General features: G+C 41.7%; 3 protein-coding genes across 7 annotated transcripts; 2 read left to right on the plus strand and 1 right to left on the minus strand.

The window, feature by feature from the left end:
• The first annotated feature begins 208 nt into the window (after positions 1 to 208).
• fam161b (FAM161 centrosomal protein B) lies at positions 209 to 15072 on the plus strand. Of its 4 annotated transcripts, none has more exons than XM_058090937.1 (11): positions 209 to 365; positions 653 to 852; positions 1399 to 1530; positions 11046 to 11284; positions 11360 to 11853; positions 11934 to 12241; positions 12834 to 12946; positions 13667 to 13834; positions 13913 to 14012; positions 14086 to 14255; positions 14480 to 15072. In XM_058090937.1, exons 4-11 carry the CDS (start codon positions 11067 to 11069, stop codon positions 14511 to 14513), a joined length of 1605 nt encoding a protein of 534 aa, XP_057946920.1. In that variant the 5' UTR covers positions 209 to 365; positions 653 to 852; positions 1399 to 1530; positions 11046 to 11066; the 3' UTR covers positions 14514 to 15072. The 4 variants fall into 4 exon arrangements, with proteins under 4 accessions (XP_057946920.1, XP_057946919.1, XP_057946918.1 ...); XM_058090936.1 differs by having other exon boundaries at positions 725 to 852; XM_058090935.1 differs by lacking the exon at positions 653 to 852.
• On the minus strand, positions 1344 to 10590 carry coq6 (coenzyme Q6 monooxygenase). The gene is made up of 12 exons (XM_058090939.1): positions 10141 to 10590; positions 9938 to 10072; positions 7689 to 7747; positions 6065 to 6191; positions 4880 to 5010; positions 4075 to 4182; positions 3804 to 3866; positions 3618 to 3725; positions 2845 to 3047; positions 2337 to 2452; positions 1901 to 2067; positions 1344 to 1443 (listed from the first exon to the last, which is right to left on the minus strand). The coding sequence occupies exons 1-12, from the start codon at positions 10340 to 10342 to the stop codon at positions 1414 to 1416; spliced, it is 1449 nt and encodes a 482-aa protein (XP_057946922.1). The 5' UTR covers positions 10343 to 10590; the 3' UTR covers positions 1344 to 1413.
• A 110-nt stretch (positions 15073 to 15182) lies between the features above and the next one.
• ngb (neuroglobin) lies at positions 15183 to 20525 on the plus strand. 2 transcript variants are annotated; one of them, XM_058090940.1, is made up of 5 exons: positions 15183 to 16733; positions 16808 to 17021; positions 17263 to 17371; positions 18528 to 18647; positions 18714 to 20525. In XM_058090940.1, exons 2-5 carry the CDS (start codon positions 16924 to 16926, stop codon positions 18864 to 18866), a joined length of 480 nt encoding a protein of 159 aa, XP_057946923.1. In that variant the 5' UTR covers positions 15183 to 16733; positions 16808 to 16923; the 3' UTR covers positions 18867 to 20525. The 2 variants fall into 2 exon arrangements, with proteins under 2 accessions (XP_057946923.1, XP_057946924.1); XM_058090941.1 differs by having other exon boundaries at positions 15183 to 16729.
• The last annotated feature ends 6326 nt before the right edge of the window (positions 20526 to 26851 follow it).

Genomic DNA, 26851 nt, shown 5'->3' on the forward strand with positions numbered 1-26851 from the left:
TTTGGTAAAGGTTTACACGGCGTCAACGCATTCAAAATCGCTCTATTGAGCTTATGAGCTAGCTAAGCTTCTCATCAAGTCCAGCTCTCGTTCTCACTGGATGCGATACCTTGCACTTCTTGCCATGGCCCCGCCCCCTACCTGGCAGCCAATGGGAGTCACCTAATTTTAAATTCGCGCCATTTCACCCCCCCTCCCCCCACCGTTTACGACTTCTCAACACTGGAGAAAGAGGCATAGCCTAGCTAACAAATATTTTTCAGCATTAAGATGCCACAACGGCATTTGTCATATATTATATCAAGTACTGTGCTGTGGAAGTTGGGAAGATTTCATGGATGAGTACTGACGACCAGCAACAATGGGTAAGTTGTCAATTGTGTTGCTTTCCAGTTAGCTTGATCACATCTCAAAGTGGGGCCTGGACATATGAAAAATATATGAAAAAGCTAAGCTAACACAATGCAGTGCTTCATATATGTTTTAATGTCTGCTTATTTCAAAAGGGGGTAGGTCCATGGCAAAATACATAGTAAAATAGGAAGTGAATTTGACAATAAATATACATAAATAATTCAGCATATACTATAAGTGTACATTTATTTTATTTTTGTATTCTTAAAACATGTTTGGCCTGTGGCGGTTTCTACAGGTGTTTCCATATTTGAATAGGTGTTTCAATATGCTAAAGAGCTCTCACAAGCTCTTAATTTAACAACTACAGTGGTGACTGCCAGAAGAGACAGGAGTTCATAAAGGGTGACCACATCTGGCAAGATGGAACCCAGAGGAAGAGTAAGCCCAACAGCAAGTGGCAGGATGTAGAAGAGGAGGATCTGGATGGATAGCTTGGTATGACACCAGTTAATTGGAAGTGGCCTCTATCTACTCCACACTTTACATATCCACTTCATTTGTCAAGTAAGAGTTACTGCAGCTCTTGCATTGGCACACTTAGAGTGTACCTAATGAAATGCCCCGTGAGTGTGTACAGAAAGGTGTAGTTCTTGGCAAACCAAGACCAGTCTATGCATTGTACATAGACAGTAAGCTGCAGGCAGTCAAATGATATGTTGGATGTGTGTGTATATATATGTAGGATGAGCTCTTGACAGACGTTGCGGTACGTGTGACATGGGATTTCCATGCTGCTGACAGATTTAAGGAAACGCCAACATACAGCGTGCAAGTGAGGAGTTAGGCCACCGTGATCTGCGAAAACAGCATCGATTCTTCAAGATTTTGAAATTTGCGGACCGTTCTTTGAAAATATACTTTAATCTCTGTGATAATGTCCTCTAAAATGCATCTCTAATGCATCCTAAAAAAACAAAGACAACCAATCAGTAAAATAAATCTTTATTAATGTACTTTTATTTCCTTTTTACAACACTGTAGATGCTGTGCTTGGCCTCACTTGCTTGCAAACGCCGTGATCTGCTCCTGCCAAAAGCAAAAAAGAAAACGTCACTTGGCGTGGTGCTTGTTGCCAGCGGACCTGAAGACCTTTGTGAACCAACGTGGAGTCAAGTAAGTAAGTGGGCTTTCATTGCGAGAGGCATTAAAAGAAGTTACAGTGTTGGTTTGAATCACTTAGTAGTGAATAAAGCCATTTCACATGAGCGGTTGGTAATAAAAGGGGTGTGAAAACACAAGCCGCCACCACTGTCCGCTGCCTTTGTGCCAGCGCTGCACCCCACCCACACACTTTTGGTAACACTAAATTTGGGGGCTAAACTTAGATGCCATAGTAGTATGTTCGGAGTCTTGGAAATTATAGGCACCGCTGAAAAAAAAGCTACGTGCAATCACTAAAGAGGGTGGAGGCGGAGCTTAGATTGGACAGGTTGGTGGCTGTCATCAGTGGTGGACAGTCTTTGTGGGGTGGAGGACAGCTTACTTTTAGTGATGGGAGCATGTTGGTGGCCTGCAGGCCGAAGGTGCGGAGGAGAACCACAGGAGCAGCGTCGGTGGAATAAAGTCGTTTCATGAGGTCAATGGCGGCCATCATGGGCAGGTTGTGCCGCTGACGCTCTGTTTCATATTCTAACAGGTGCTGTATTGCTCCTGCGCAACAAACAACTGGGGGTTAAGGAAGTGACAGCGTGGCATTGAGTCAATACATAATTTTAACATTCGGGGGAGAAAAAACACAATATCCCGCAAAAAGCAATGTGCATGTAATTGTTGGCAAAATGAACAGGGGAAAAAACATCAAACAAGATGCTTTTTATAATTCGACAGCATGCACGTGAGATGGGCCTTTGGAAAAGAGTTTAAGGAAAACCACCAAGCTCTGGTTGTACTGCTTGTGTCTGTTTGGAGCGCTCACTGACCCAGGTCCTTCCCGTTAAAGGCGGCCTGGCTCAGGAGCTGTGTGAGGCAAGCCACATCCCCGAAGCCCAGGTTGGCTCCCTGACCGGCCAGAGGATGGACACGATGGGCAGCGTCCCTGGAAAGACAAACATATGCTTGTCTCTACAAATACACCACATGCACAGTGGACTATTTTATGTCCATCCAAATAAAAGTAGAGCGGAACTTCTAAGGTCGGACATTTGTTTCTGGACCCTGGTTCAAATTTCCAAACCTCTTCTGTCATGATTATAACAGAAATAAACTAATCAGTTTCATGATGACACTTTTCACTTCACTGTAACTCAAGTGTAAAAATAAGTTAAGTACTGTGCTTTGTTAAAATTCCATTCTTCTTGTCTTTGTTGAGTCTAGTTTGGAATAAGTGTCACACATGCTTTCTCTTGTGATTCAAGTTGAAATGATTTGACATTATCTGAACTTATTATACATGAAACACAATATCTTCTTTTGTGTTTATTGCCTTACCCAATGAGTGCCACTCTGTGCCTAATGTACTCGGATGCATGGCCCATGCCAAGGGGAAACATGACGCGGGATTTGGGGCCAATGCTTGCCACGCTTGGGGGCAGCTGGCGAGGTGAGCCTGCAGACGGCATGATGGCTGAGAGGGCGCTCCGGAACACGGAACCGGCTGTCTCCATCAGCTCTGATTGGTTGTCGTTGCTCCACTGCGTGTGCAGCATGCAGAAAGATTGTCCAGAAATGTCCAGAAGAGTGTGCGAGAGAGAAAACAGAAGTTATTGCTGACAGAGAACAAACAAATAAGCTGACATTGGAGTAAAGTTGAACTCCAGGCAAGGGCCGTTTTTTTCCCCCCTTCCTAAGTGAAGGGTTTGGCAAGGCCAGTGGAGTAGGGCTGATTAGAAGAAGATGCTGGCCAGGCTATGCAGTTGAATTAGCTCTGTTTGAAAAACATTCCATGCAGTAATGGTCAACACTGGGAGACCGCAGGTTTAATTACCAAACCAGGCCTGAAAGCAAACGTGACTCAACCGGGGTGACCCCATCCATCAGCAGGCAGTAAAAATAGCCAGCTTGGGAAAAAGGAGCAAGAAAAGCATAGGTACATCATTTCTACACAGGAATATTACTATTGTTTCAACTCTGGGCAAAACAATGTGTTTGTTTGCATCTCAGAAAAACAGCTGGACACTTGAGGGAGAAAACACAACCCACGCACGTACAACACAGCAAACAAACGAGCTGCAACAGTACGACACACTTTAATTGTCACTCACAAAGGCAGAGTTGATGGCATCAACAAAGAACTCCTCATCCATCTCCAGGAGCTCCTCAGCAAGGTGATGACTGGTTGACCACACCAAAGAGCTTATTGTGTCTGACAGCTGAAGCGCAAAGATGATACATACTGTGAATTTATCAAACACACACAACAGATACAGTAAATAAGGTGGATAAATTACCGGTAACATTGCAATGGGTCCTGTTGGGAGGAACCTCTGCCATGCGACATTGTTCTCTGTGGGCTGTGAAGACACACATACGTATTTACAGTGACTGTATTGGCCATGTGTACATCTTACCACATTACACACTCCTTATAATTAACTTCTTTGAGTTTTCTATAGCTGCTGCGTGCATTGGACGTATCATCAGTGGTTAGCATGCAGCAGCTTTATTTACCTCTGCATGCACTTTAAAATGTTGCTTGAAGGAGAAAGATACATCCTTTACCTCTGATAGATGCAACACAGCAACCACAGCTGATTGGTCATAATTCCACTTGACTGTGGGGATCCCTAATTCTCGCCTCACCATAGAGTTTGGTCCATCGGCGCCAATCTAAAACACACAGAAGTAAGTAAAACAAAACTGTGCAGTGGTAATTTGGTCCAGCGCACCACTATGCGCAGCCAATTTGGTAATCTGGTAGACTGGGCTGCACCGACATGGGCGTGGCGGTGTGCTGAAGGTGCGCTGAAAGCTCGCCAGCTCCGATCTGGTTTATTCTTGGCGCAGGCAAAGCGCACCCGGTGCGGTGGTAAACTGGCTGACAGGCGCACAGTGCACACGTGTCACCAAAACCTCATGGGAAGGTTTGTGGAGTGTCTGGCACATTTCAATGCAATAAACAATCACAGCAACCATTATTTAATGTAACCGTGTCAACCAGCATGTACATTTTTGTATTCATTGTCCCATCGTATAATATTAACTCAACCTGACGGCATTTAATTTTGTACTCCTATTCATGACACAGGAATAGATTACTGGTGGTCACACATTTGTGGCCTCTGATGAGCAGTCCGGTGGGCCCTGCGCATTTAAAGGCAATGAGAGGCGTTCAGTTGATTGGTTAAACCCTCTCACGCCTTCTCTCCTCCCTCTTTGCCACTTGTGCAGATGGGAGGGACGGAGGTGTGGGTGCGCCGCGCTGCGCCATTCACAAAAATTGTGAAAGTGCGCTGGCCAAACACAGAAGAAGATCGAAAAGAGAGAAAGAAAAATATTATAATTTGAATAAGGAAATTAAACTTACAAGCAGCTTGGTCTGAAGAGTTTCCCCGCTGGCTAGTGTGATCTTCACCCACGGAATGGAGTGCACTGCCTTGTGCGGCATAGGCCATGTGTACTTCACCACTTTGGACCGGTACTTGACTTGCACGTTATCTGACAATCAATCAAGGGAGTAAAAATATTGTCAAAAAATGAAGTTCAGTGTTTCCTATACATTCATTTATCTGTGGTGGACAGCCTTATAACTATAGGCTGCCCTTGCTCATGAACACACGTAATGGGACAGTACATGACATCACACCATATACGCACCTGGTCGGAGGGGGTCGGAGGGGAGTCAGTGATCTAGCAATTTTTTTCTGGTCTTATTGGAGACTTTGGGTGAACATATTGCTGCCATCGCTAATATAAGGCCTTGTCCACATTAAAACACATTTACCCCACTCTGGTGTTAAAAAAAAGATGATCCAGATTTGCCACACTTCATTGACTAATCGTGTTTATCTGCAAGCCAACCAGGCCACACTTTGTACATGCTGTCAGCTTGTTGGATATTGCACCAAACCTCCCCCTCTTTCTAAAATACCGGCAGCTGGTCTTCCAGAACATGAAAGCACCCAAAGCTGTGCTTTCTCATGTTGACTTGGAGCGGTACCCATCCACAGATTGACTACTGGTTGCCGAACATGTTAAATACGGGGTTTCGGTGATTGGTGAGGGAGATTTCATTGAAAACATCTGGTTGGGAGCACACTTTTCATGTACTACATCTTCTAGCAGAAAGAGAAGAGAGAAAGACAAATGGGAGGCACATGAGGCCAAAAAATGTGCTGGAACCACGTTCCCTGTGTTTGGCCTAAAAGCGTTTATAAATATGCCACTAAAACTGCCAAGCACATAGCAGGACTGCGTTTTATTCGCAACATTTCGGTTTAACATCAACAGCAATAGACGGCTGTATGCTGTCAGCGCTTTAGAGGCTGGACTGAGTGGTGGCAAGGCTGGAAGCACATGGCAGTTTTAAATAGGTCACTGGACCACTTCACGTGTACTTTCAGGCAGTTCCTAAAATATGAGTTTTTGATTCAAATTGACGGAAACCTTTCAGGGAGGGAATACAACTAAAAACAACTAAGAACGGAATAATGTGGTGGCGTTGGCTCCATGAGGTTAATGGACCCGAGCGACTGTGTGATGCTTTGCTCACCAGACAGATCATCCAGCTGTTTAGTCAGTGCTGCCACAACCACGTCGTTCTCCACGATGTAGGCCATCTCCTCCTCCAGATTGTCCTTATCAAATGTGATCAGGGCATCAGAGCAGGCGTCCCAAACCTAAATGAGAGACCTATTATGTATGCGGTCTGGCCTCAAACTAATCCCCTGCCACTATATTTAGCTGGGCAGAGATGATCACTGCAAAGAGCTTGGCAGAGTCTGCTAAAAAAGGTCACCAACACCCCATTCATCTGGAAAATGGAGGACGTTCAATGAGTTGAACATTTGCAAACACATCTGCGTTGCGTAAAAAAATGTGGGTCGATATTTAGCCGCAGCAACATTGTTTTCGTTTAATTGTAATCTGCAACTTAAACACATCATTTGAGCTAAAGATGAAGGGGTGAAAGTGTTTGTTTAGTCCTCCACTGGCTTGTAACTATGCCGAGGTAACCCATCATTCAGCTGTAATGTGCTGCTTTGCACTCCTTTTTTCCAGGGTGCCATAAAGTCGAGGGATATACCCTTTAAAAAAAACCCACTAATGGTGCTTGGGGTTTGCAACTTGTGATAAGTGGTTGAAAGTGAAAAACCAGCCCAAAAATTGTTTTGGTTTTGTTTAAAGCTAGGCAACATGGTGCCGCTTGGGGGAATGAATGGCTTGATGCTTTCCTTGCAAGATTTTAAATACTTACTCGCAACCTTAAGAGAAAATGACCCTGGTGGCAAAAGTTTATTCTAAATTTAAACGGTGAATAGTTATAGTAAGAGATGTTTTAGGGCATGGGGCGAATGTTATTTATACAGGGAGCACATAGCTAGGAAGAGAATGACTATGATCCAGTAGGCAAAACAAACCAAAAAAGTGGTAGAAGGAAGGTATCACGGGTGAGGTATGATGCCATAATCACCATAAAAGGCAGTGCATGATGACATCTTAACCTTAACGCAGCGGTCAAGGTTTTAGTAAGCACCGACCACATCATTCAAATCGGGCCGAGCCTTGCATCCATTGCCATGAAGCAACCACTCCCCTGATCTTTCATCTTCCTGCAGTTGTTCACATGAATCTTCGTAATTAGAAGACACGGGGAGGGAGTAGCCATTTGCCAATGTCAAAAGGACATCATCCTCATCAAAAACATGGTTTTCATAATAAATGAAAGAAGAACATGCAATTGTCTTTGTGTATCCTGAAGGCATGTTTTGTTACATTGAGTTACTAATACAGGCTGACGTACAAGGGATGAGAAAATTGCATGTCACATGAACCCACCATTTGATTCAAACGACTCCATGCCGTGTGCATGATTATACAAACCAGAAATGAGTTTCTTGCTCATTTAGCTGTAAGACTGTAGAAGTGGAATGTCAAAGAACTTCCACAAATTGTATAGTATTATGATTATTGGATGACGGAAATACATGGAGAATATCAGTGTGCAGTACTTGTCATGTTAAAAACAGAACCACGGTGTCAAATAAAATAACCGCAGGGAACAGTTACTGGATTGGAAAGTATGAATATGTGAATCATTTCTTTGCAACTTTAGAGCCATAACAAAAACAAACAAAAAAAAAGCAATCACACAATTACTGAGTGAACGTACATACCTGCATCTTTTTGTAGGGTTTGTATCTCATGTTAGTGATATGCTCCCATGCACCAATACCTAACAAAAAACAAAAGATCAACATTAGAACCTCTAGTAATCAGGATTTCTATTTAGCTCGGCTGGTTCATTGTGCTTGGTTGGTCCTGATACCGCTATAAGCCTACAGTGAATTTCCACCCGCTTCCTGAGTCTACCTGGTTAGTATGATATACAGTACTTAAGTATAACTACAAGCATTTCATATGCGTCAAAGACTTTTAGTTTTTGTCCACCCGCTACTTGAGGACTGAGGAGTTTCCTGGCCATGCATGGAGTTAGTTATCATTTAGTTATCACTTTTGCCTTGTGTCAAGGAGCTGCATCATCCTGGAAAAAGCTATGGTTGTCCAACTGTGCTCGGACGGTTGGGAGACGTTGGTCTCAGTGGATGTTTTGACTGTTGGCTGTGTTCTTAGGCAAAATTATAAGCGAGTCCACTCCCTTGGCCGAGAAGCAAACCCACACATGAATGATTTCAGGATGCTTTATTGTTGGCATGACACAGGACTGATGGTAGAGCTCACTTTTTCTTCTCCGGAAAGCTGTTCCTCAGATGCCCCAAACAATCAGAAAGGAGGTTCATCACAAAAAATGACTTTACCGGTTGCGATGACAACCATGTGAGTTTTTACATTTTTACAGCGGGTAACTTCTTGTTCCACTTTTTCCACATAGAACTGCAATCTATTTGTGGCAGTAGTGAATTGTGGGGTGAGTGTGATGATGTAACTGAAACACATTTGTGTTCTTATTTTTTATTTATACTTTATGTGCCCTATCATTCTCCAGGAAAAGCTCAAGTACCGTATTTTCCGCACTATACGGCGCACCGTGTTATAAGGCGCACCTTCAATGAATGATATATTTTAAAACTTTTTCCATACATAAGGCGCATCGCATTATAAGGCGCTACAGTAGAGGCTGTAGTTACGTTATGCAACCATTAGATGGTGCCGCGCTAAAGGGAATGTCAACAAAACAGTCAGATAGGTCAGTCAAACTTTATTAATAGATAACAAACAAGCTTTCCACAACTCCATTCACTCCCAAAATGAATAAACAGCTGTTTTATTATTTTCTCTGAGGTAAAGCATTTTCGTGACACATCTTTAACATCTTTGAACAACAGCAAGGCATAACATTTTACTTTTCCTCCATTTAGTCAACGCGCAAAAAACCGTCTGATACTGTTATGGTAAATTAAACGTTAGTGCAATCGCAGTATAGTGACACTCGTAATGTGCAAAATGACTTTGTTTAGTCTTCTTTACTTGGCGCAGCTCATCCTCATGCTTCCTCCACTTCCGCACCATCGATTCATTAATGTTAAACTCTCTTGCTGCTGCTCTATTTCCGTGTTCTACTGCGTGACTGATCGCCTTGAGTTTAAACTCTGCGTTGTAAGCGTGTCTCTTAATAGGAGCCATTTCAGGGTCTTTATACAAACGCACAAATGAAAGTGAATCGTTGTTTAATATTTCCCAGTATGCACAGCGCACTTCTTCTTCTACGGGAAAAATGGAGTCGGTGGCTGCTTACCGTAAGTTGCGAGACCTGTCGCGGCTCAATATTGATCCATATATAAGGCGCACCGGATTATACGGCGCATAGTCAGCTTTTTTAAAAAAAAATCAGATTTTAGGTGCGCCTTATAGTGCGGAAAATACGGTACTTTTTTTTTCCAAGTCTGATCACCATCTGTTTTGTCTGAAAGTCTATTTTGGATATGTTTTTGTAAATTGGATGCATAATCACTCATCTTGACAGTCAAATTCACTCATTCTGGAATGCATAACAATACCTTAAAGGCATTTGTATCAATGTTTGTGTAATCTTGTGACATTGGTTGGTGCTAAATCAACCACAACATTTGTCCAAATGAAGAAACAAAAGAAACTTCATCAAATCTGTGATTTCAAATCCTTGTCCGTGTTGGTTTTGTAGTGACAGACGAAGGCAGAAGTTTGTGTACACGGCCTGGACCCGGCTGGTGAACAGCCAATCGCAAACACTGATTTTCAGTGACAATAATAACCAATATTATTATTATTATTATTATTACTAATATCATAATGTATTTTTGTTTGTTTGTAATAATTATTATTATTTATCAATAATTTATGAATAATATTTACGATGGGTGCCCCCACCTGGCCCTTAAAATGTGCACGTCTGATGCTCACTAAGCTGCAACAACTTTATACGCACCACTGAGGAGGGTAGCAGAGCCTGGACTTATGGAGCTGACTCTGGTGCTGTAGCTGTCGGGAACTGTATCCATCACTTTCTTGTTGCCAGCTTCAAGCAGAAGGATCTTCTTACCCATCAAGTTGGGATCCATACCTGACAAAGGTAAATCACAGATAGTATTAGTTTATTTTTTTTAATGACAGACGAATGTGGTCACTTACCGAGGGAGCATGCCATTGCAGAGCCAACCATCCCTCCCCCTGATATTATAACATCATAAACCTCATTTTTGCCACTATCGGTGCCATATTCTGCATACACTAGACCTCGGCTGGTCGTTTTCACAGCCGCTAAGTGCTTTTCTGCAATCAAACACCGCCCAAACCCGTTCAGAGCTACACTCGCCCTTTTAATGGAAAGCATTATTCGGTCGCTAAATTAAACAAGTCTCGTATTAAAATAGGATAAACATGTGGCTACACGACGTGGAAGCGCTTGCATAAAGGATCGAGACTGTAGTTTCTCCTTGACTGTGTCCTAAAGCGAGCAGTCGTGTCGCGTTCATGTTTCAGCCATGTTGTGTTGACAACTTGCAGCGTGAAGGAATCACTTCCGGCTTCGCAGCCAATCAGAAAGGCGGCGCGCTTCCGCTTTTGACCACAAACAGCGCTAATGCGACCAAGTCTTTCGATTCACCGACGCTACTGGTGTCTTGTTTGCCTTTTTAGAGACTTTGTCAACTTTTGCTCCTCTACAAAACATTCTAAATGCATCATACTTTAGAACGTATTTAGAACGTTTTTTTGAACTAGGAGGGCGCCTCGACGCAGAGAAACACCCAATTTAACTCGTCCTGTATCAGGTTAGAAACTGCTGTTTTTTTGTTGATATCTGTTAAGTTAAAACTGCTGATAATAAACCACTTGCAAGTACTAGTGAATAAAATGCAATAATGCCTAAAGTTAAGCAAAGTTAATGCCAGCTAAGCTACATTATGTACTCAGTTGAGTGGACTGATGTTTGGTTGCCATGGCAATATGCTGTGGCAAACTGTTGGTTTGGTCGTGTCAGCTATGTTGTGATAGACTGGCTTGAATGACTGATAGGCTGTCACTTTGCATTTCAGACGACTCTTTGACGCAAAAATATGTCAGAGCCAGAAGTTTTGCTCCCCAGTGGACTGGAATCAGAAGGAGTCCTCCATCAGAGGCTGCAATACCTGACTGTGGCGGTCCAACAGCAGCTGCAAGAGACAGAAAGGAGATACAGAGAGGAGCTGGAGAGGAGGATTCATCACAACACTCTCCTCTCAGCAGATTTGGACAGACTTTCCAGTTATACAAATGAAGTAACCTGTGATACAAAGTAGGTCCCCTCAATGTTCTTGTTTTTTTATGTAGCATAGTTGTAAGAGAATGAAAGATCTCTTTCTCTACCTAGACATGGAGGACTGAGGAGATATGCCTCATCACTTGCCCTGACTTCTGATAATGTAACATCAAACCATTGTAGACCAATAGAGGTATCTGCTCCAGTTTTGGGATCTTCATCAGATTGCAAGCGTCCCTCCAGGCTGATTCCTTACCATACACAACAGTGTGAACGCGCAGCTTCATTCAAAACAACACAGCAGAGGAAAGAAGAAGAGGAGGAAGCTGAGTGCAAGAAGAAGTTCAGTGCACTTCCTGTTCCAAGTCAAGTCAAACAGTCCCTCTTCCGGGAGATGATGGAACAGAGGGACAGAGTGAGGAAGCAAGGGCATGAACAAAGGAAAAACTTTCTGCTTTCTGACCAAAGACCTTTCAGCTTCCAGGAGAGAGAAAAGAAGAAACAGGACAAGTTGGCTGCACTGGAGACCCAAGTCTCCCAGCAGGCAAAAAAGACAACTTTAGACAATGTCAAACAATCCTCTCCTAAACTACTCGGAGCGACAGGTGGGACTGCTTTATTTTCACCAGAATGATAATGGTGTTGTATGTTACACTCCATTTTTCAACGTATCTTGTTTGTGCAGATAAGGAGCATTGCAGTAATGTTCATGTGAGCACTACGCAACAGGAGAAGCCTGCAGCACCTGGTAGGCCCAAACTCCGCACAGCAGAGCGCACCAGAAGGGAAAAGCTGGGATTCCTGGATGAAAAACCAAGCTTCCAGCCGAAGATCAACCATCAGGTGCCAGATTTCCGCCGTCTGCACAAAGCTCTGCAGACAGAGGGGCTGACAAAAACGCCAGTTAAAGACGTGATCAGGTGCCAGCCCTTTTACCTGAGGACATCAGCTCTTCCTGTTCGGCAAAGGAAACAGAGCCCTGACAAGTTACAGGTAAACTTCATCTTATTTATCCTTGTTATGAAATAACAATGGGGAATAGCTTCACTTTGCAAGCTTTCAACAATTAGTTGAAGGCTTATTCTGACATAAGTGTGCATTTACTGTATAACACATCTTATCAGCTTGAAACATCGGTATTGTCTTAAAATGACATCCACACTATCTCATGGTTTGTCCCAGCTTTCTTGGGACTTTTGAGGTTTTTGCAGTCATATAAAATAGAACAAGGTAGTGTTGCTTGAGCTTCTCAGAGATAGATATTTTTAAACTTTCCAACCATTATTGCATGTAACCTCTACAGCTAACCCCAAAATATGTTGTTCCAAAACCATGAACATGTCACCAAGTCATCATTGTGGCAAGTGAGTTTTTTGTCAAGTCTTTCCTGTGCTCAATGCACATATTATGTAAAGCGTGCACCCCTTCTTACATAATCATTCAATTTAATGCAAAAGGAGGCTGTTCTCGTGAGAACCTATTGTGTGTGTCACTTTTTGAGAGTGTTTTAACATCATGTAATCATCAGATAAAATGGTGCTTAAAATGCATAGCCAACAAATAAGACACGTTTATTTTTCCACAGGTTTCCAGTAGTCTAAATCGAAGTAAGTCATGTGGAGCGTTGACGTCCTTGTCTGCAGACACGCTTCCAACTTACATCACAGATGCAACAAGGAAGCGCTGCATGGCCATCAGGTAAATTCATAAGCAGGATATTGTATTCTTAGACTAATTTGTTCCTCTGTCATGCAGATCAATATTTACCACAACATCCTCCAGGATCTAATCAGTTCCTACCTCACCCAGAGGTCTCTAACAGGTAGCTTGTGAGCTACCAGTAGATCACCACTTGATTTTTAGTAGTTCACTGATGGGTAAAAGAATACTTGCTCAACAGTTTGATTCAGACATAATGACAAAACAACATAAAGAGAGATTGTAGTGGAGATGTGGACAATTTGGAGTCGGCAATGAACCTAACATGCATGTTTTTGGAATGTGGGAGGACACAGGACCATTCATCCATTTTCTATATCGCTTATGGTCATGGGGTATGCTGGCGGCTATCCCAGCTAACTTTAGGTGAGAGGTGGGGTACACCCTGGGCTGGTCGCCAGCCAATCGCAGGGCACTTATGTATGACAAAAAATCATTCAGGCTCACATTCATACTTATGGAGAATTTGCAAAGAAGAAAATTGAGAACATGCAAACTCCTCACAGAGATACCCAAGCTTAGATTTGAACCTTACCGATCTCCTGACTGTGTGGCCAACATGGTAATGCAGCCGGAAACCAGACCAGTCATATAAATGAAATACAAATAGCTCACCTGTGCTTTTTTATGTCAAGGTAGCTCTAATAGTGCTGAAAGTTTGGAGACTCCGACCTAACTTATTTCACTCTGCCTTTCCAGGATGTCTATGGAAACGAGGGATTGGAAGAATCAGGCAAGTGACAACTGGTTAAAGAATTACCAAACCAAGTCTGAGGCCATGAGGAAAACCGTTTCCCTCCATGCGAAGTTACTGGACCCTCACAAAAGCTTGAGAGAAGTCTACGATGAACGACTACAGCACCATCGGTACAAGAAAGACCATCCATCCTCCTGTTTTGCAACATTTACAGTATCCGCACAATTAATGGTCTCCCACACATATAGGCAGGCAGATCGACAAAGGACAAGCGACTACATGAAGGATCTACGGGACATGAAGGCTCGTGTTAGAGAGCGTCCTCTGTTGTTCGAACAGGTGAAACAGGTGAGCAACATGGTCAGCCACAGCACCTTCTATTTGCCACATCCTGCTGTGACATCATCTCGATTTTCACCAGAGAAACGCAAAAGCTCGAGCAGAGCAAACATACAGGAACGAGCTGAAGAAAGCTGGTATAAAAGAGCAGTTTGTGGAAGAAAAGGGATCAACGCTGAATGAAACATTGGAGGATGACACAACCCCAAATGTCCACAGAACTGACAATGCATTCCACAGCAGCGATGCAGAGTGAGAATTTTATGCATTGTTTTTTTTTTTTCATACACAACGTAATCCCACTGTGTCCAGTAATACCATGAATAGCATGCTCACAAGGACTTCATGTGGTTTGCTCATGTGACATTACATAATTTTCCAGGGGCTGTGCCGTGCACAAGAAAAATATGGTAGCCATGTAACAATTCAATATAATTACAATATAGCCATTTTCTAACCCAACATGTCTGATTCAGGGAGGAAAATGTAGACGACGGTGAAGAAAATTGAAGATGTGGAGGAGAACAACGTGGGGGAAGGATTGTCATGATCAGACGGTACAATGTTTTTGTGGCCTCTCTGCTAGAAAACAACACTGTAATCAAATATGACTCATGTCTACCTAACCACATCAACAATGTGATATGCCAACATGTGTAACTATAAATACAGAAATCTCAAAACATCTGAACCAGATCATTCAAAAGGGAAAACATAGAAAAGTGTTTAAATAATATTTGTTTTAATTACCGTATATTTTGATACTTATAAATGTGTGTGCCACATTAAACAGATTATTCTGACAATAATAATTTACTTTGTAGAATTATGGACACCTGATTACCGCAATAAACATTTAAAAAACTGAATTGAAACATTAGTTCAGCCGACTCTGTGACATTAATGTGTTTTTACCTCAAGGGTGTTCAAACTGTGGCTAAAGTGCCATTCGCAGCTTATGGCTTGTTTTTTATTGGCCCGTCGTAGTAGCAAAAATCTGTAAAATAGAGCAAAAAGACACAATACAAAGAGAAAAAGCAGACATGTAGACACTAAAAACTAATAACATAAAACTTTGCCTTCAAATATATGCTTTATATTAAAAAAATTGGCAAAAGTGGGGCGCTGTGTTCTTTAATTTTTCAGTGTTAACCCCTTTGGTGGAAGAAGTTTTTGCACCCCTGGTTTATGCAAGCTCTGATTTAGAAGCTTCCACACATGAGGGGTACAGTATTTACTTCTGTTAAAATGCAGTATTTGCACTGCATCGCACACGGGCCTACAGTATCTCACATGGTTGGGTTGAAGTTCCGAGTCACGAGAGCCGCGCTGCCACCTAAATAAATCCTGGTCCAGTCACACAGACCAACTCGGTGGTTTTTGCAGGGAGCCCACAGACCCACATCAATTACTGTACTCTTGTACACTGGCTTCCACTGGAAGGCTCTGCTTATACAGCTGACAGTTTGGAATTTCAGATCTTTTTTTGTAAGAACCACATGAGAATGTCTCAATATGTATTCAATCATAATCAAAAGCTCATCATGCGGACACTGAGCGGTTACACTTTTTGGCCGAGTGTGTCATTCCGGAAAGCAACTGAGGTTTACGTGACTTCGGAGCTAAATGTGATTGAAAATCTATTTGAAGGTTGAATTATTTCATATTTGAATATACTGTAGGTAGTATCCAATGTATATCTTCTTTCTTAAAACATATTTGCATCAGGGCCGCATAGTGACCGAGTGGACGTGGGGTTGCTCCGGACACTTCTTCCCACATCCTAAAAAAATTAAATTTTTAAAAATTTTAAAATTTTTGACTGGTGACCAGTTCAGGGTTTACCCAACGTCTTGCCCAAAGTCAGCTGGGGTAGACTCCAGCTGAAAATAGAAAATATAATTAAATGAATCAATACAACACCATAATCATTAAATTGTTCAAATACTGTGAAAAAAAACATACCTGTGGATGTAATAAACATCGCAGCCTTTTCCATGAGATTTCAGGCGTCACATGACAAAGCCTCAAGGGCTACATCCTCTCAGGTTGTCATGGGAACAGCGTATCCCTGGGATGCACCTCTGATTAGCTGGGGCGCGGCTGAAAACAAACCCAGCCCTTCTTCCAAACTGTTAGATAATATCAAAGACGGAATCTGCACGCAAGAAATTCTAATATATTTGAATAAATAATAAGAGTGCAACATATTCCTACCGGACAGGTAAATATTAATAATAATAAAATGTTGAATAAAATTCAATGTAGTGGCTAATATATGCACATATTACTAGATTTCAATACGTTTGGTGGCTGTTCTTGATCAACAAATGTCACAAGTTATGTGTTTCATTTCTGAGCTCACCTGCAGGAGGCGCTGTGTCCCGCATCCAGCAGCAGCAAGGAGAGATATCCCTTTTTTTTTCTTTTCTCCTTCAGTGGCATGAATAACTGGAGAGAGAGCACATCAAGAGCGGGGAAGTGGGGAGCGAGAGCGAGTGAGCGAGAGATAGCAGCCAGAGTGACGGATGAGAGAGCGTGGCACAACTTGTCTCTCATGACTGCACCGTGGGTTGGTGGGGGGAAACCAGAGAGCAAGTGCACCAGAGTTTGAGGCAAAGCTTGCTGCCCGCACGCACACAAACACACACTCTCACACACAAAGCAGACACATCAGCCTGGCTGCAGCACAACAAGTTCAGAGCCAAGACTGACCTTTCGGGAAGGTATGTGTGTGTGTAGTCCTGCTCAGTCACCCCCATGTTCCTGCACCCCATCACTGGATGCTCCACTTTGTCTTACAGGTGCAGAAGTTTCCTCTGAGGATCTCCTCCAGTGTTATGGCTCCATGAGAACCGAGTCACCTTGTCCTGTAGAGGAGCCGTTTCCCCTCTAGAAGTACTTGAAGCCTCAAAGGAGGATGGAGAAGCTGTCAGGGAAGGACAAGGAGCTGATACGGAGCAGCTGGGAGAGCCTGGGCAAGAACAAAGTTCCACATGGCATCATCATGTTTTCCAGGTAAGAGTCGAGTGGAATCCAAGCATCTTGTTTTGTAACCCAGGCAACATCTTTCTGCACACCGGAACCAGAGGCGACTTGACCGGTTGCTTGGCGACAGCCTGCAATAATCCATAATTTGATGCCGCCAAATCTAACACGTGCACGGGAGACTTGTAAATGTTTGTTTTGTAGATTTCAACATGTGTGTGTGTGTGTTTGTGTTGCACCTGTACAACAGTGTAGTTTGTGTCCTGGCTAGGTTGTTTGAGCTGGATCCAGCACTCCTCACTCTTTTCCACTACAATACAAATTGTGGCACCACACAGGACTGCCTCTCCAGTCCAGAGTTCCTGGAGCATGTCACCAAGGTAAGCATCACATACATCGACAAAGTGTCTTCTACGGAGGGATGGACATATCTGAACAGAAATATTTCTTCTGATTGTGTGGAATTGATTGTTGAGTAATATATTTGAGGTAAAATGGTGTGTGCTAGGGTGGCACGGCGGTCGAGTGGTTCAAGTTCTCCTCCCATCTTGTGTGGAAGTGGTAGCTTTTTTTCCCTTAAGTTTAGAAGTGAGCTTGGAGACCCGAGTTCAAGTCCACCCTCGGCCATCTCTGTGTGGAGTTTGCATGTTCTCCCCGTGCATGCGTGGGTTTTCTCCGGGTACTCCGGTTTCCTCCCACATTCCAAAAACATGCTAGGTTAATTGGCGACTCCAAATTGTCCATAGGTATGAATGTGAGTGTGAATGGTTGTTTGTCTAGCATCCTGTCTGCAACTACCAATTAGCATTATTTGAGTTTTGAAATTAATATTTTTTTTTTTATTTTATTGGCCCTTGTGGGCTTTCTCAGTAGTATTGTCTAAAGCTAAAGTGTCTAAAGTAGAGCTAAAGCTAATACTAGCTTTAGCTCTTTTGTGACAGATGTCATTAATATACAGTATAGGTTGAACAGCTATGGTCCCAGTATTGACCCCTGGGGTACGCCATATATATTTAAGCTCACAACTACTAAAATTAAAATGCATTGTCACAGAGGGGTCGAGTGGTTAGCTAGGAGACCAGGGTTCAGTTCCACCCTAGGCCATCTCTGTGTGGAGTTTGCATGTTCTCCCAGTGCATGCATGGGTTTTCTCTGTCTATATGTGCCCTGTGATTGGCTGGCCACCAGTCCAGGGTGTACCCCGCCTCTTGCCCGAAGACAGCTGGGATAGGCTCCAGCACCCCCGTGACCCTCGTGAGGAAAAAGCGGTAGAAAATGAATGAATGAATGGTGTGTACTACTCGGCTGCAACCAGCAGAGGAGCTGTTGATTCATTCTCAACTCGTTTGTGGCTAACAAATGAGTTATGGGAAGCTGAGCTAGGTCCACGCAGACCTCCCCTGTAGTCGTCAATCACGATCAGATCTTACTGACAAACAGGAGTTCAGAACGTTCAAGGAAAGATTCTTCATGCTCATGTTCTCAAGGAAGTACAGTCAAATGCAGTGTGCTTCATTTATGGGTCATATCTTCTAGGTCATGCTCGTGATCGATGCCGCCGTCAGTCACCTGGACGATCTTCACTCTCTGGAAGACTTTCTTCTCAACCTGGGGAGGAAGCATCAAGCCGTGGGGGTCAACCCACAGTCGTTTGCTGTAGGATTAACAAATACAACAAATATCATTTTGCCGCATCCACATGCTGACTGATGTTTCTTTCAGGTGGTGGGGGAGTCTCTCCTCTACATGCTACAGCGTAATTTGGGCCAAGCCTACACGGCGTCCCTGAGCCAAGCATGGCTCAACATGTACGGCATCGTGGTGGCCGCCATGAGTCGGGGGTGGGCCAAGAACGGCGAGGACAAGGCCGACTGAGTTTGCTGAGCTGTCGCTGTCGTCTCACTCATCGTGGTTGCCATGGAACAAGGTTGTGTAACTTTGTGGCTTTTTCCGCTGCTGTACATTTGCTGTACGTTAGTGGGGTTGCATAGCAAAGGCGAATGTACGGTGTGGTCACACTTCACCAATGGCAGCGTTTTTTTCGTTTTTTTTTTTCTCTTTGCTGTGGATGTTTAGCTAGCAGGGTCAACTCTAGCCTCGTTTGGACCTGAGCAAAACAAAAAGCATCAAAGTTAACTTGTACATAAGGCCTTTTCTTATACTTTCTTCTGACCTTTTGTGATATTTTTTGATGTGTTTTAAAAGCGTCGCACAAACACTCAATATTGAATTTAGGCCTCACACGCTTCTCAAAGTGAGACGGGTTTGTGTGGCCCAAACGGGCAGCTCTGAGTCAAACTGTGACAAACAAAACAATGTTTTAGGGACAAAGCAATGTGTTTCTCTGTGTGAGGAAGATTGAATCACTTTACTCATTACGGTGTTTCGTGTATGTTAACAAACTCTAAATGTGTTTTAATGACAACATGTTTCCAATAGTCCCACGCTCACAATAGCTACTGACAAGAACTGTTATACACCGATAGCTTTCTACAGCAATCTCTGACTGTTATGGCGCCCTCGTGCACCTTTTTTTTTTTTGTGACTCTCCTCTCAGTGGAGGTTGTGATCTCAATAGTCTTCATCTGACTGTTATAAAAACACGACTGTTATATAGGTGAATGGCATAGTGGAGTACTTACATGTACTTTTACACTCATATTTGGTGTTACACTGTAGTCATTTAGCTCAGTAATGCTATTGTTGCCACAAATGTAAGATTAGAGAGTCGAACACTTGTACATGAACAACAGGAGGCAAACATTTGTTTGGGATTTTAACACCGACACCTCCTCCTATACTGCTATGGGAGACTCTTTCATGTACATGTATGTATTATTACGATTATGATTACGTTTCTTTCCAATGCCACGTATTTGAACAACAGTGTGCCAAGTACAGGTCTTTGATTATTACCATACAACTGTAAATCCAAGTTGCTGATATGTGGTTATTAACGCTTTATCCTAAGTTTACATTTAAATAATTTATTTTTATATTCTGAAATATAAATATATATATATATGGTAACATTAGGAGAAGTGTTTTACAGTACATCCGCTTGATTTACAAGAAGTTGTCAATGTGCAAGGAAGAATAGAAACACCTGAACAATCTAATAATATCCAAGAGCTGTATTAAACATGTCTTTACAAAGATAATTTTGGATTGATATTAATATAACAATATCGTCATTATTGTGGTTCCAATTTGCAGTGGCGTAGAGCTGCATTGCACCGTACACGGAGGTGTCCATTATACCGTATGTCGCCACTGTAATGTAGCTAAATAAGACACCTCTCAGTATGATGCATTACAGTTGGACACCAATGGAGACGAAAGCCATAATAATAAACGACTATTTATTTTTATGAAGGCAGAAACCCGGGAGTGTATTCAATCCCTGCATTATCAGTGTTTTTTTCCAGGTGTAACCGTTTATTCGACTGGCTGTGTAGGTGGCGTATTTATAGTGTTTCATTTCACAGCATTGGTATACTTCCCTATGCAGGTTGTTTCCTTTTTTCGTTTTTTTTTTTTTTTTTTTCAATCATCTTTTTACAAGGCGCCACTGACACGTGGTGTTGTGTACATATTGGGTGTGTCACTGTCTACCTCATCTTTATTATCAGCTGCTACTGACCAGTGATGACTTCACCCAGTTATCATTTGACCAAAAATGCACATTATTAGCGTTAATAATGCAAGCAAGCACTCTTTGGATACTGGATTCCATGCCACAGTTGAATAACCTGTATGTGTGTGTGTGTATCTACATAAATAAAGTGATTTCCTGTGGACATTTTACAGCTAATCCGGGGTCAGTGTGTTGTTACGGATGGTTACGACATACGTAATTGTGCCCATTGGAAATCAGTCACACAATACCCGATATCTTTTCCAGTCCATCCCCTGGTGTTATGTAAGATCCATGCGCCGAATGTCTCATCTCCCTGAGCTGCAGAGATGAGGGCGAATGGAGACACATAAGCCCACTTACTCATGCAACTGCACAGAATGACATGAGATTTGCCAAGAATTTACAAAATTCATGCAACGGTATTCCTGTGGGCTTAATTATCAGTTTGCGCATGCATAAGTCGTCCTCCATGAGCAGGCTGTCTGTTCTGCTGTTGGATCAGTGGCTGACATGGCCTTAATTTGTCTCTCTGTGCACATTGCCAACACTATCCCGAGTCGCTGAGCGTCTTCTCTACAGTGTGTCTGTTGCTTCACAACAACATGCACTTGTCTAGCCACGGGGTTGGAGACAAATGGAGACACTGACCCAAGCCTCTATCAGGTCATCCGACGATGCTTAGAGAACAAGGGCTGTAAAGACAATACGGTAAATAAATAAATAGCAACCGGCCTTGTGTTGATTTATAGTGTGTCACTATAGCGCTACCTGGTAGTGTGCAAGGATTTGCTCTGAAGGATGTTGTCTGCGAGTAAAGATATTATTTTTAGAAAGTCTGCAATGTGTTTTGGAAAGAAGGGGTATTAAATGTTGTCATGGCAACTGTTAAGCGATATGTGTGTGTGTGCGTGTGTGTGTTCATGGGCACCGTAGAAAGACATGGCTCCGTTACTCAATCGTCATAAATAAGATGATGCAACAAGAATACGGTTGTAAATTTCAAAATTCCCACATGTACCTGAAGGCATCAGTCAGAGCAATGTAATAAATACTATTAGTATTTATCAAAAACACTGGTTAGATGTTTTTTTTTTTTTTATCCTGGAACAGACAATGTGACAAAACAATATTAGACTATTACATTATTTGTCAAACTTATGCTACAGTGTAATTTGGCAATATTGACAATATGACAATAGCCCTCATTTGATTAAGATTACATTTATGTTTGGAATATTATGCCATTATCCTCATAAAATTTAATAACATTTACCTCTGTGACATTCATTCATTCATTTTCTACCACTTTTTCCTCACGAGGGTCGTGGGGGTGCTGGAGCCTATCCCAGCTGTCGAGAGGCGGGGTACACCCTGGACTGGTGGCCAGCCAATCACAGGGCACATATAGACAAACAACCATTCACACTCACATTCATACCTATGGACAATTTGGAGTCGCCAATTAACCTAGCATGTTTTTGGAATGTGGGAGGAAACCGGAGAAAACCCACGCATGCACGGGGAGAACATGCAAACTCCACACAGAGATGGCCGAGGGTGGAATTGAACCCTGGTCTCCGAGCTGTGAGGTCTGCGCGCTAACCACTCGACCGCCGTGCTGCCCCCTCTGTGACAATGCATTTTAATTTTAGTAGTTGTGAGCTTAAATATATATGGTGTACCCCAGGGGTCAATACTGGGACCATAACTGTTCAACCTATACTGTATATTAATGACATTGTCACAAAAGAGCTAAAGCTAGTATTATTTACGGACAATACTACTGAGAAAACACACACGAGCCAATAAAAAAACTATATTAATTTCAAAACTCAAATAATGCTGATTGGTAGTAGCAGATAGTAACCGCGAGCTTAAATATATATGGCGTACCCCAGGGGTCAATCCTGGCACCACAACTGTTCAACCCCAACTGTATATTAATGACATCTGTCACAAAAGAGCTAATGCTAGTATTATTTACGGACAATACTACTGAGAAAACACACACGAGCCAATAAAAAAAGACTATATTCATTTCAAAACTCAAATAATGCTGATTGGTAGTAGCAGATAGTAGCTGCAAGCTTAAATATATATGGCGTACCCCAGGGGTCAATACTGGGACCATAACTGTTCAACCTATACTGTATATTAATGACATCTGTCACAAAAGAGCTAAAGCTAGTATTATTTACGGACAATACTACTGAGAAAGCACACAAGGGCCAATAAAAAAAAAAGACTATATTAATTTCAAAACTCAAATAATGCTGGTAGTAGCAGACAGGATGCTTATGCACAAATACATTGACAAAGTGAACGCAATTACATTTTTTGGGGTCATACCAGATGCTAATATAACTTTACTTCTATTTTACCACATTTTTATACTACCTTATCATTATCCTATGCATATAATATATGTAAATAGTACATTTGGAATACAGGAAGTGAACAAATGCATTGTAATTGAAACAGATGGGGTAGGATTAAATAAGCTTAGCTTCTTCTTACTTTGTGAAGTGCTGCCTAAACCAAGTGGGAGCAGCCATTTGTGTCCAGCAGGAGGCAGAGGTATTTTCTATTCTGAGCATCTGGGCAGGAAAGAGGAGAGTGACAAGCCGCACACCCGGAGGAATTCACCTTTCATGAGGAAGCATGTTGCCACGGGTGACAAGGGAAATGTCAGGGACTTAGCATTCTTGTTAGGAACTCTTAGCAATGAACAGGCGCTGGATGTAATGACGGACATGCTGAGAGCTTCAAGCTCTTTGCAATGTGGTTTATTCCACATAAACCTTTGCATCTATGACCGCTCTACTATGACATTATGTAATATCTTCATAAATAAACACCTGTGAATACTGAGAAGCAGATCAAAGCTGGAGTCGCTGAACTAAAAACAATAGCAACATGGTGCTGCCTTTTGGAATAAAGTGCAATCCCGTCCACATTTGAATGTGGCTTTTGGGAGCCACTGAGGAACGTAACGTATTCCACGACATGAGCTGGGATCAGATCATTTGTATGCAGACACACAATGCTTCAGCTATTTGGTTAACATACTTTTGCATTCATTCATGTAGCGACCTTAACTCTGTGCTCATTCGTGGTCAGGGTAGTGGCATTGCAACCATGGGGCGAGGAGTGGGGTTCTAAGTTACCGTGGTAACTTATTTCTTGTCAGGCCATCCATGCCACTCACAAAGTCTAACTTGCTAGTGTGGCGTTTGTGACTCGGAATGAAACCAAAATAGTAAAAAAAAAAATTGTGCTACATTTGTGCTGCTTTGTGCAGTTAAAATTAACGTTTGTGCTGTATTCACTTTTGAGTTATTAGTTTAATTTATAGGTCAATCAACATTCACCCAACTCCCCCCCACATGCTCAGAATGAAACCAAAATAGTCGCCTTTTTAGTGCTACGTTTGTGCTGTTTTGTGCAATTAAAATGAACGTTTGTGCTACTTTTGTTTTTGAGTTATTACAATTTATTTTATAGGCCAACAAAAGTTCACGCAATGTGAAACATTAGATGTGTAAATGAACACAGTGATGTATTTTTTATCCATGAAATGATATATACAGGTAAAAGGTATCATATATTTATTAAATAATTACCAGCTTAAGGTAAATGAGATGTGTTTTCATAATGGTTTGTCCAAATGTGAATATTGTGTCACGTTTGTGTGGGTATCAACTCTACCATAAACAAACAAACCAAAAAACCCGAGCAGAAAATAGGATTTAAGCATAAAAAGGAACAGCCCATAGTTCTATTCCGGACTTTTAATATCCATGAAAAAAAAAACCAACAGAAAAAACGCTTTGACACGTCACGTTTATGCAGTATGTTTTACTAAGAGAGTTTGGACAAAGACATTTGACTTTATGACATAAATTGTACATTTGAAGTACAACATCTATAAGAATAGGACCAAAAACATTTGAAAAGCAACAACTAAAGACAAGTTGCGTCATTTTGGTGTTTCTTGGCCTTTGGAAACAGCAAAATGTTTATCCAATCAAGGTTTCTTTTAGATGGAGAGACGAACTGCATATTTTTTAACTGAGCTCACAAAGACTTTGTTTGCGGGCTAAAAGAAGATCTATAAAGCCTCCCCCGACAGTGAAAATGAAAGTTCTCCACGCTTGTTTTTTTTTTTTTTTTTTTTTACAGTGTTTATGTTTTTGTATTGTTAAGTTTCCCCGCTCCTTAGTTTTCAGTTCATGCAGCATATTTCAGGCCATGCTGGACTGTCACACGGAAGGGAGTGGTTCTTCAAGGCACGGCAAGATACACACATACAGTACATACTGCAGTCAGTTTATAGTATTTATACTCCATGAGGAAAATAAAAAAAAAAACACCGACAAAGGTTAAAGGACAGAATGCAAATGAACAGAATGATCACATTTGATCTCCTTGAGACAGGATACACGTAATTAAACCTTTTGGAATAACTCAGTCATCATGCAGTAGAGGCTTGTAACTGTGACAAAGTACTAATGACTGCAGAGCCATGTTTTTGGTATTCTACAACAACAAAAAATATATTAAAAATAATAATGAAAAATTGCACGCCTGACACCTTTGGGTTTTCTTGTGCTTTCTATCTGTGATGGAATATACCAAAGAAGTATTTCCACGTTTTTATAATCCCAGAAACGTATTCAGCCAGAAGCAAAAAAGAGGTGATGATGCAAGTCTGCATGAATTTCAGAGCACTGTTAAGTCATGAAAACGGCCACAAGGTGGCAGAAGAGCACTGCAGGGATCGGTCAATGGAAGGCGCACACAATTTGGTTTCAAACTTTTTGTGTTGTTTATGTTAGCTGTTTTTTTTCATTTTATTTTTTTTTTAGTCAGGAACAAATATTTTCCTGAAACTTATCAATGTTCTACTGCAGATTACTAAATAATGAAAAAGGGTAGAAACAAACTGATGAAAGAGTTTAATCTTCCCACACAACACAATATCATGTGTGCCTTGAAATATCGATCAAAATTGTGTAATATGTGTAAGATGTAAAAAACAACAAAACGCGTTGTGTTATACAGTAGGTGTCAAAGCAAATTCATGTCTATAGATATATTTCTAATAATATATCTCATTAATACTTCATTTTGTTCTTAGAAAATGCAGAGGGCCATTAAAAAAACAGCTGTGGGCCAAAAAAGGCGCCCCAGCCACACTTTGGACGACTATAGACACCCCACAGAATTGAACAGCAAACTAAAGGTGAATATTGCTGGAACTGACATATACAGTGGATCCCTGCATACTTGATTAAAAATGTTTAAAAAGGCTACTATTTTTAAGTGTTTGGAGTAGTCAGTGTATAGCTTAGGAAAAATGAAAACAAAATTATTGCCTTTGCTGGACACTGATAATACTAAAGCATAGCCAAGTTTAATTTCCGCAGAGAAAATATAAAGTAACATAGTAAATACGCCACATACACTTAAAAACATTTAAAAGATACAATGTACAGGTACTTACAATGGATGTCCCATAATTATCGGCCTGATATCAGCATAAAAATACAGTATTGGTTAATATCAGTATCAGTTTTTTTCCCAATCATGAAAACTGCTGAATACCAGGGGTGTCAAACTTAATTGCACAGGGGGCCAAAACGCAAAGCTCACTTAAGAATGTTAACAAAGTGGGCGTTAACATTCATCAATTAAGACGACCAATCCAGGGTGTACCCCGCCTCTCGCCCAAAGACAGCTGGGATAGGCTCCAGCCTGGATGCATGAATAACGCTCAAGAATTTGCAGCTGTGGAATGTGCAAATGACACATTTCCCAGCATGCTTTGCTGTAGTTAAAATGATCACTTTTCACCGTGTTCTGCCTTTTAAGATGTTATTTAGATTAGTTTATATATTTCCTGTGACACATATCGGTACAATATCTGTATATTGGTTTTCGGACATCGCTAGTACTTGTACCACGAAGGAATGATAATCTAAGATGAGTAATGAACCGATGGATTAGGATTAAGCTCTAATAATGATTTATGCTGAAGAAGAAAAGCCTTATTTTGAAGCTGCACTTGAAACGTTTTCAGTTGGTTGTTATAGTGGTGGAGTGTAGTGGTATACAACTACGGTGTGTTCAAGAACTGACATAAAAATAAATGTGGGTTGGTACATTTATGCTGTTTTACCCGCATTATCACAAATGTATGAAAAAAATTACAGCATTT

This window comes from Doryrhamphus excisus, chromosome 13, assembly GCF_030265055.1.
Source record: "Doryrhamphus excisus isolate RoL2022-K1 chromosome 13, RoL_Dexc_1.0, whole genome shotgun sequence".
Lineage (NCBI taxonomy): Eukaryota > Metazoa > Chordata > Actinopteri > Syngnathiformes > Syngnathidae > Doryrhamphus > Doryrhamphus excisus.